The sequence below is a fragment of the Salminus brasiliensis genome, chromosome 11 (assembly GCF_030463535.1).
Source record: "Salminus brasiliensis chromosome 11, fSalBra1.hap2, whole genome shotgun sequence".
Lineage (NCBI taxonomy): Eukaryota > Metazoa > Chordata > Actinopteri > Characiformes > Bryconidae > Salminus > Salminus brasiliensis.
In genome coordinates, this window is record NC_132888.1 from 33019194 (window position 1) to 33030033 (window position 10840).

At 39.1% G+C, this 10840-nt stretch overlaps 1 protein-coding gene across 1 annotated transcript; it reads left to right on the top strand.

Annotated features, from left to right (window-relative positions):
- Nucleotides 1-913: 913 nt before the first annotated feature.
- Nucleotides 914-10380, top strand: ostn (osteocrin). The gene is made up of 5 exons (XM_072691300.1): nucleotides 914-999; nucleotides 3550-3648; nucleotides 6680-6894; nucleotides 9330-9443; nucleotides 9752-10380. The coding sequence occupies exons 2-4, from the start codon at nucleotides 3550-3552 to the stop codon at nucleotides 9412-9414; spliced, it is 399 nt and encodes a 132-aa protein (XP_072547401.1). The 5' UTR covers nucleotides 914-999; the 3' UTR covers nucleotides 9415-9443; nucleotides 9752-10380.
- Nucleotides 10381-10840: the final 460 nt, after the last annotated feature.

The window sequence follows — 10840 nt, forward strand, 5'->3', positions numbered from 1 at the left end:
AATTTTCAATTGAAATGAATTGAAATATTTACATTTCAATTCATTATTTATAAAATGATTTATTAAACATATATAACCAGTCCTCATATATAACACCTCTTTACTGTGTTTAAATCGCTGTAAGATGTGACCTCTTGTGGCGTATTGCTTTAATAATATAATATAATATAATATAATGCGATAGATTCATAGATTCAATAAAAAGGAAAGAAGGTATGGTGGTGAGAGTCAGAGAGCGAGAAAGAGAGAGAGAGTTAAAGACAGAGATAATGAGTTATAGGAAAGATACAGGTCAGAGGTTTGCAGACAGTCATCTGAGCCCATCTCTCTCTTTCTCTCTCTCTCTCTCTCTCTCCCTCTCTCACGTACACACACATACACACCTCCTTAGTTTATTTCGGAGTCTGCATTGCAAGGCCCCATGGAGCAAAGGATAGTTTATACATGTGTGATCTGATTCAGCAGAATGAGGGAGATAAACCGCCTACACGCACTGTACAGATAGAAACACTCACAAGCGCACACACACATGCACCATACAGACAGAAACACACACACACACACACACACACACACACACACACACACATGTGCATACACAGACATAGGCAGGTTGGCATTTTCACATCAGTTTGTGGGCAAGTGTGTGTGGAGTGTTAGTTCATACCACACACTCACACACACGCATAGAAAACACACACACATGCACACAAAGCTGGTCCAGCTGTTCCCTTGGGTTGCCATTAGTAGTTAATAGCATCAGGGATGAGAGTGTCAGAGAGAGAGGCTTTGGGGCGAGCAACAGTGGAAAACCTGCAGAAATGATGTCAGAGTGACCACGTCCACCAATTGGAGTGGAGATTCCCGGTGAGAGGCTATAAAACAGTGAAAGACAACACCAGGAACAAGCAAAGGGAGGGAAACTCTGAACGTGAGAAATTCCAGGAACTTTGACTGTCCGTCCTGTCCTGCGTGGCCACGGCAGAGTTGTGAAGAAAGGTAAGAGGAGCTGAAGGACACATACCTTCTCCAACATCTAGGTGAGCCTAGGTGAGCATACAGGTACTAGGATCTTCATGCAGGTGTGTGTATGGAGATACATAAATAGTGTGAGAGGAGTTAATGAATGGCACTATGTATTATCAGTTGGTTCTTAGTATATGTCGGTGCCTATGTGTACATCATCCATTCACCATCACTTAGTTAGCGGATTTAGGGATATCAAAACAATTGAGAGTATCAAAACAATGTGGAGGATAAAGTCAATGTTGCATAGCTCCAAATGGACTGTTGAGGTGTGAAAGTGTGTGTGGTATTCATGTCTGGAATGGCCACAGTGGGAGAGTGTCTTTCAGGGAATGTGCAGAGAGAGGGAGAGAGAGAGAGAGAGTGTGTGTGTGTGTGTGTGTGTGTGTGTGTGTGAGTGTGTGTGTGTGGCGGCTGGCAGCGCTTTATTTTTGGGAACGGAAAATGCTAAAGTTAGCTCATGTTGCTGGACAATGCGTTTAGCCCTGTCACCGGGACAGCGTGAAGACTGCGTCCTGCACACTAACCCACGTCTAAATACACTCCATTCCTACTCAAGGTCAAGAGGTCTATGTGAATGTAGTACATTTACCCTCTCCTTAAAACTCTGTAAGATGAGACAAGTGTACGGGCAGACCCAGTCAGACAAACCGATTAACCGATTCTGATTCTGTACTACACACAGGTATTGTGAAGTATTTTGTCGCTGTCATGCAAAATCCTTGTATCTGCATTTTGGACATTTTTTACTTTTTGTAAATGTAATGTAATATAAATCTGCCATTTGTTCTTTGTGATGTGTCACAATTTCATGAAGAATGAACCAACAAAAATGCTCTAAGGACTAGGAATAATATATGTTTACACTCCCTTAAAATTGACATTTTGGTGATACATGGTTTTTGCATGCTAGTTAATATATACTGGACAGCTGCAACTCAATTCTATCATATTTGTTGATTTTGTTTTACAACAAGCATTGGCATATTTTTGATTGCCATAGTTTTAAATTGTTTTCAAAAGTAGAAATAGAGAAAAAAAATGATTTTGCATAATCATAAGCAAAGTGTAAATAATGATTACTGAGTTAGGTTTGGAATTATGCAATAGCTTACAATAAACAGCTTATTGTATTGTACAAAAGACTACAATACAATAAACTGATGCAGATTATTGTGCAGACTTTCTGATTAGAGAAATTATTACTATTAATACTAAAAAAGAAGTAAATTAATTGATATATATCATACAAAAACAAATCCTGAGTAGGTAACACTTTCCTGAAGCATAGGTTTATAGTTTATAGGTAGCAAAGGCTACACAACATGTACAGTATATAAGCATTTTATGATAACTGACATAAACCTATGTAAGCATTTAGAAAGGCTTATTTCCAAAAGCATCAGTTGTCATAACACATGCTGATTTTGGTATGACATCAGAATTGAGAAAAAAATGATTTTTGTGGGAATAAGCCTTTTTTTGTAGCTCTATGTCAATTGTCATGACAGGCTTATGTAGGTGTCATATAGCTTTATGAACTGCATGACACTGTGCTCGAACAAGGGCTCGCAGAAATAAACAAAAAAAGTGCAATTTCTCACATGTACCAAAAGATGGCAGTGAAAATCTGCAGAAAAGGGTCCCAATTGGACTAAATTACACGAATCAGTCGGGATAAAGTGCTTAACAAGGTTAACAGTCCGTTGCCATGCAGAACAAGGTGAACGTGACTTGGCTCGGACTTGGCTTGCGTGCACTGTTTCGTGGTTTGTGTTACGAGGGTGGACGGGGACACAAAGGTAGGGGTGCGACCAGTGGCCCCGCTGTGTCCCACTGTGTGTTTGGGCTGAGTTCATGTGTTTGTGCAGAGGGTGTGTGTTGGGGTGTGTTCACGCACTAGAATCATTCTCACACTCTCACGGCTTGCCCGGCCGCCCAGCCGAGTGTATTTTGACAGATGGAGTCCAGCTAAAGGTAAACACCACTTTGTATCTCAGTAACTCAACACGGTTACATGTGTATGTGTGTGTCTGAGAATATGTTACAGCGAAGACACAATATATACACCACGTGAGGAAGTGGTGTCTGTCTATGCTTATTTATTGTCTGTGAATTTAGATTTTTTTGTAATGTACAATGCATGTATATTTATACATATTGTGCATTCAAACCCCAGTGCTGTAGCCCACATATTCTTGTTGAAGTTCCAAGGAGTGTTTCAGCCTGCTTTTGGTATGAGGCGTAATACAGGCCAGCCTATGAGGCGATCAGAACAAAGTAGATTTACATATCAGTTTTAAAGGCACAGTAACAAACAAACAGCTTGTTTAATTCTAAGGAATAAAGGGTGAGCAGGTCATGGTACATAAAACTACACAAATGTAAATTTTTGAAAGCAAAAAAAAAATGCATAATATAGGTAGTTTCTGCTAATTAAAATCACTAGTAATAAATGTGTATATTTTTAAAAATGAAATGAATTAATATTGTTCTACAAATGCTCTGCTGTATGTGTTGTAGATGCTGGGCTGTAGTTGTGTGCTGCTTTCCTGTCTACTGACAATGACGTTGTTTCACTGCAGTGCTGAAAGTCTCCGCTTGACCCAAGAAAACCCACAGGTAAGAGGAGGACAAACAGAGAGAGAAAGACAGAGAGAGAGAACTACACCTTTTTTAAGTTACATACTTACATACACAGCCCTAATGGGGATGAGCAAAATGCACACACGTGCAATATGTTATACAATATATGTCCAAATGTTTGTGGACACCCCTTACATTAACAATTATGGCATTTAGCTTACACTCTTATCCAGAGCAACTTACATACAACAGTACTCGTATTACAGAGGTGGGCCAGCCAATGTAGTGTTAGGAGTCTTGCCCAAGGACTCTTATTGGTACAGTGCAGCATGTTCACCCAGACTGGGAATCAAACCCCAGTCTCCCGCATGGTGTGGTAGCTCACTGGCCAGTAGGGTTGTTATATGTTGCACCACACCAACCACAACCCCTTCTATGAATGAATGCATTTAGCTACTTTAAGTTGGATGCATTGCTAACACAGATGTGCAAATGCACAGACAGCTTGTCTGGTCCTTGTAGAGAAGTATTGCCAGGAACATAACTATAACTATATAAATATAACTATATAATATAAATATAACTCTCTGGAGTAGATACACATAAACCTGCTGGCACTGTGCCTAATGCCAGGAGTGGGCTAGAGGGGTAAAAAAGGCCCCCAAAATTGAGCTGTGGAGCAGTGGAACTGTGTTCATCTGTGTAATCATGATGTTCCATCCAATACTTTTGGGGTCAGTTGGGGAGTTGGATGAGCGATAGGGAGGGGATCATCCAACATCCTGACATCACTAACGGTCTTGCTGCTGAATGCATTAAAATCCTCACAGCAATGCTCCAAGATCTAGCAAAAACCTTTCTCTAGACAGTTGAGACCATTATCATAACAAAATCAGGATAAACCTTTGTAATACCCTTGATTTCAAAAGAATCAATGAATGCACAGGTGTCCCAACACTTTTATCCATGTAGTGTATATCCTATTTACACTCACCAAGCACTTTATTAGAAACAACTGCACACCTACTCATTTATCCGATTGGTTGCAGCAGTGCAATGCATACAGTCATGCACATTTAGGCCAGCAGCTTAACATCAACCATCAGAATGGTGAAAAAAATAACATGGCATAGACATTGGTGCCAGACAGGCTGGGCTATAAGTATTTTTGGAACTGCTGATCTCCAGGGATTTTCATACACAACTGTCTCTAAAAATGAATGGTGTAACAAAGAAAAAACACCCAGTGAGCAGCAGTTCTGCAGATGGAAACATCTTGTTAATGAGAGAGGTCAACAGAGAATGGCCAGACTGGTTCAAGATGACAGAAAGGTTACAGTAACTCAGATAGCCACTCTGTACAACTGTGTTGAAAAGAAAAGCATATCATAATGCACAACACATCAAATCTTGAGGTGGATGGCTACAATAGAACAGGTGAACAGAACAGAAAGCTGAGGCTGCACCAAAACTGAACAGTTGAGGACCTTAAAAAGCCTGCTCGGATGAATCTCGATGTCTGCACACAGATGGTAGGGTCTGAATTTGGCACCAACAGCATGAATCCATGGACACACCCTTTCTTGTGTCAACAGTCTAGGCTGGTGAAAGTGGGTAGATGGTGTGGTTTTTGCCACACTTTGGGCCTGTTAAGCCGATCTGAGTATTGTTGCTGACCATGTGCATCCCTTTATGGCCACAATATACCCATCTTCCAGCATAGCTACTTCCAGCATGATGATGCATGATGATGCATTATGCCACAAAGCAAAAGTCATCTTAAACTGGTTTCATGAGCATGAGAAATCCTTCTCAAGATCTGCATCTAAGAGAATACTTTTGAAATATGGTGGAATAGGAGATTCACAGTTATGAATGTATCTGGTGTGTAAGAGAGTGAAAGAGAGAGGAGAGAGCACAAGACACTGTGTGTGGGACGTGTTGATTCTGGATGTACTCTGTACTTAGACACACACACACACACACACACACACACAGAGCTTGATGAGATTATGTGGAACGAAAAGGGGATGATGGCTTGTCATCACTCACAATGATGGCTCTGCAAATATAGTGGGAACTCCTCCAGAGCAACACTGCAAGACGCTAGCACTACATCCTCCTAATAAGTATATCCGTCTGTCTGTCTGTCTGTCTGTTTCTTAAATAGCTCCACTGGGTCAACTGGGTCTATCAGTCTTTTTCAGTTTATGTCTATGTCCTCTACTTGGTCAGTTGTTTCCTACACTCATGGGCCTTTTTTATTAGAAATGCCTACCATAGACAGTCAGTTCCAAGTATTGGGGTAAGGCTTGAGCCCTCATTACTTCATAACAGATTAAGCAGATCTGAAACTGGTTCTGAAGTGCTGAATTTGCATTTGGTAGTTGTTCATGGAAACTGACAATTTCCATTATATTGCAGTCCAACGAGGATGTCTATGCAAGTGGCGGAGGCCATCATTAGGCTGAAGAAAAACAAAACTAAACCATCAAGAGAAATTGCAGACTGTAGGGGCGGCCAAATCGCCAATTTGTACATTTTTAAAAAGTAGGAATGTACTGGAGAGCTCGACAACACCAACAAGCCTGAAGGACTATTTAGGATCTATAAGTCAAAAACACTCATCAGATTCATCAGCTATTAGACATATTATTATTGAAGTCTATGATGAAGAGATGCCTAAATGAAGAAAATAATATAGAGGGTTTACTTGATAAGAAACAAAGTATAGAGAACTAGAACACGTTGGAAAGCATGAGCATGAGCTAGAACTTGAGTATGGAAAAGGGAAAGGGAAGTTAATGACCCGAAGCATACCTCATCATCTGTCAAACATGATGTAAGCACAGTTGTACAATAGGCATTCATGGCTATAGATGTAGGGCTATACATTTTGCTTAGATTCAGTCAGAGTACAGATGGATAAAGCCTTAAATAGCCAAGTCAGTCATCTGACATCATCTCATCTGACAAGCAACAACTGAAGGTTAAGGTCACTGCTAAAGATCTAGCAGAAGATTAAAAAGAGCATGTATCTGTATTTCTCCTTTTTGTTTTGCACTAGTATGTGGAGCCTCCTCAAACTGAGAACCGTGGTGGTCAGCGTGGTCCAGTTGGGCAGAAGGCTTCGGTCAATGCTAAGCTGCTCCTTCTTGACCAGCTGCTCCGCCTGGAGAACGATGTCATTGAGACCAAGAGAAAGAGGAGCTTCTCCGGCTCCAACGCACCACTGGACCGCCTGTCCATCAGCACCATGGACCCCAAGAGCAACAAGCAGAGGTACAAACAAATTGACAGTTTGTCACAGGGGGGGGGGTTGAAATTTACTCTAAGAAGGTAGTCTGAAGAACACTCTGAGGAATCTCTAATCTCTCTTGTTCTTTGTTTATGAATCGGTCCATTAATTCACGTAGCTCTACAGCACAAATAGACCTAATAGCTCAAATGTACACTGGACTCAGCAAGCTAATTTTAATAAATTGGGCACAGACCGCCAAGTTTAAATCTGAGCCTGCGCACAGTAATCAGGTCCTCATTGCCAGAAAAGAAATTACATCCATCCCACTACTTCTCACAAGCATGTTTCAACTATTTTTCCTACCAAGATTATTATTTTTTACAAATATCTATTAAATCTAATAAAAAAACTCAACTAAATCAGTAAGTAGGCTCAAAGTACTAGAGTAGAGTATTTTTCACCAGCTGTCTTGTTGTCTAGTATCCATATATTACAGTACTAATGTGTGTTCAGTGTGCTGTCTGTTTTTTGTTATCTGTATTCCCTACAGTTCTGTTCTGACAAGAAACTACTTTAATAGTGTGACATGCATAACACATAAACACATTCTACAATATTTTGTTTTGCACAAACTGCACTACAGATTATCTAAAGATCAGCTAGGACTATTGACCGTGTTCTGTAAATCTTGTTCAATATGTCAACAGAATTTGTATATGCAATTTTGCACTTTCTCCAATAATTGTATTAGGCCAAAACGATGCGAATAAACCAACAAAGTCCCCACTAGGTTTCAACTTTCAGTCCAGCCTGCTTTTCAGAGGTGAAAACAGAACGATAACACTGACTGATCACTATTTAATTCCATTATACAGTCTTGAGTTACATTTATTTTAAAAGGTTAAAGTTCTTCGAATAAGATTAAGACATACAGCTTAGGGCTCATTCACAAACACCTTCTGCATGGCAAAAATCCAAACAGGTCTTATTCAGCAGTGCTCGATTGTAGGTGGATTTGATTGGCTGAAGCTCAAAAACAGACTGTTTTTATTGGCTGAAGTCCATCCATGCTCTGAGTGAGCAGTGTGTGTGTGGATGTCTGAGGTTCACTAAGGCCAAAGAGTGTTGTGGCTATGGTGTATAGTAACAGTCACTCTATAGCCTTAAAGCAACCATTCTTATGTTATGTTGATCCATCTGCATGATCCCATACTTCACCAAATGTACATCTGTATGGTAGTTCAATTCAATTTACTTTAAACGTACTTGTATGGGAATTTTCACAGCTGGTGTTATCACAAGGCAGCTTTACAGCAAACCAGATTCAGGCCTCGCTTGATCATGTTAAACTGGTTTTATGCTCCAATTTCATCTGGTTTATTTTGCCAATCTATACGTCTAAGTAGACACAAAAGTCTTGCTCAAGATCCCATTACATCATTTGCACAGCTGTGCTTTTATATTGTCTGGACATTTAATAATGACCAACATTAATGCTGAAAAATGACATGGAACAAAATCTTAGGACAAAATGTATAAAGTTTGTCCTTCTCCTTCATGTTTTGAAGATACAAGGTTTTGTTGGCAGTGGCAATAGATTGAAGTACATTCTGGTGACATGGAAACTTCAATGTAGTCACCACAACATAATGGCTCTGGTCATCTTCTCTTTGAAGAGTCAATCTCTCAGCAGCCTTTAACGAAGAAAAAACTATCCTCTTAATAGGAAGGCCTCAGGCATTTCGTAGCACATCTAAATGATTTTCAGCGGCAGATAAGTTCAGGAGAGAGTCCAAGAACAACACAATGAGTGCCACTTCTGGCTTTATCTAATCAGACCATCTGACTCAGTCAGTCATCAGGAACTGTGGAACAGTTTCAGGGAGGTTTGACACCACTGATAAACACATGAAATATCACGAAACTTGTTTAGAATGAGTCACGTTGCCAGTGGCACTGTCATTCCACAAAATAACCTTTTACAATCCATACTCATGCTGTCCTGGGGAAAGGTTATCTCTTCAAACCTAAAGAAAGAGGACAGTTATGTCCTGTGGCAGACTGAACAGGCAATGAAAGCTCACAATTAGGATACTGTACTTGGAAAAAAGTGACACAAAGCCTTTTGCCCCTTGAGCTTCTTCATAAGTACCTTTTTTCATATCATTGTTGTTACTTGACCCTTGACATAATTCTACAATATTCTTTTGCAGTGGTCATTTTTATAAAGCTGAATTGTCTCAATACGCTGTTTCGACTCCGGGTCTTCAAAAAATAAATAAAAGAACTGGCATTAACATTGTTTTTAACTTAAGAAGACCTCAAAATGACCTGGAAAGTTCTTTTTTTAATTGTAAAGTACACTTTTACAAAGATGCTAGTAAAGTTTACTTGGAGTCATGCTACTTTTATTTACTCTAATTTAATATGTAGGACCATTACAGAAGATTATCTTTGTGCTTTTGCCTGTCTGCAGGAAGGTGGTTGAGTTGCCAAGGCGAAGGGTCACCATTCCGATTGATCGAATTGGGGTAGGCCGTCTTCCCAATAGCCGGGGATAGACCCCACCTTAGACCACGCCCCCATATAGGTACATATTTAACATTATATCATTTGAACTTTGACTAGAATGTTTTTTTTGTGCCAAGGTCAAGTTCTTGTGCATTTAAGTTTGTTTTTCATAAAATATACTAATTCACATCAGTGTAAAATACACAGACAATCTAACTCCATAACTACACTTTTAACTGAGTAATATTTTGACCGGTTCTTTCACTTAAGCACTTTTCCTCCCTTGTATGTACCTTATGACTGGTATTAATATTCCAAAAATAACCTAATAACTTCATAATATTTATGAATAACACTAATTATTTTTGCTCTCATTTTACTCCACAGGTAGAAGATGCATGAAAAGCACTTAAGTTCCAAAACACACTTAATCATCACTCAACAATCCCAATATTACTGTTACTTCACTATAGCTGTACAACCATCAACCCTTTCCAAACTTTGCACTTTGCCATTTTCAGCTCCATTTCCAAAGCAACACTTCATTAAAGCATCCTAGATAGAATAATCCTCAAAGATATACTGCCAGCTTCCTCTCTGGAACCTAGTATAACCAACTCATAACCATGCAGAGGTAATTCAGTAAGCTGACACTCTTAAAAAAACGACGCTACAAAGGGTGCATCAAACTTTTTCTTATATGCCATCACTTATAGACTCTTTGTAGTATCTTTATAATTAAGAGTGTATCTGCACACTAGCCTGAGTATTTCCACTATATGGCACACTCTCACAAAATACTGTCAGAAAGCATCTTAACCTTTCTTCCATATGCTTTAAATACCACACCACATTTTACTCATAATGGCACTGCTGAAGTCCTACTTATCAATCATTTTACAACTAGCACGCGCGCGCACACACACACACACACACACACTCTCTATATATATTGATTTGACTGAAGGCAGACCACTAGTTCTGCCTTAACATTAAACCAGATGAACAGATGCTAACTGCCTGGTCTGTTTTATTGCTTTTAGACTTGTACTAAACAGAGTTGTGACTAATGTTTTAGAAATAAGACATTCAGAATTCCATTAATACATAAAAAAGTAATACAAATGTATTATAAGCAAAACAGGCTCTGTAAAGTACTGAAAAGGGGTTATCTTACTATAGTACTATATACTATAGTCTATATTCCTTTTTGAAGAACTATATACATATATATATATACATACATACATATATATATACACATACATACATATACACACACACACATATTATATATATATATATATATATATGTATGTATATAACCTTTCCTAAAGACCCTTGAAGAGAAGACCCCTTTTTAATAACTTTTTAAGTGTAGTTTTTTACAACCATGTGACCTATACTGTGTAACGTACAGTGGACCTTTTGTAAACAGTTAGAATGACCAAATAATTGGATAGTAATTGGAGCTGT

What these genes read in the sequence shown, in the direction of transcription:
- ostn (XM_072691300.1), top strand. Translation starts at nt 3,550, where the DNA reads ATGCTGGGCTGTAGTTGTGTGCTGCTTTCCTGTCTACTGACAATGACG. An exon ending in TGACCCAAGAAAACCCACAG is followed by an intron (nt 3,649 to 6,679) that starts GTAAGAGGAGGA and finishes GTTTTGCACTAG; the next exon opens with TATGTGGAGCCTCCTCAAAC. An exon ending in CCCAAGAGCAACAAGCAGAG is followed by an intron (nt 6,895 to 9,329) that starts GTACAAACAAAT and finishes GCCTGTCTGCAG; the next exon opens with GAAGGTGGTTGAGTTGCCAA.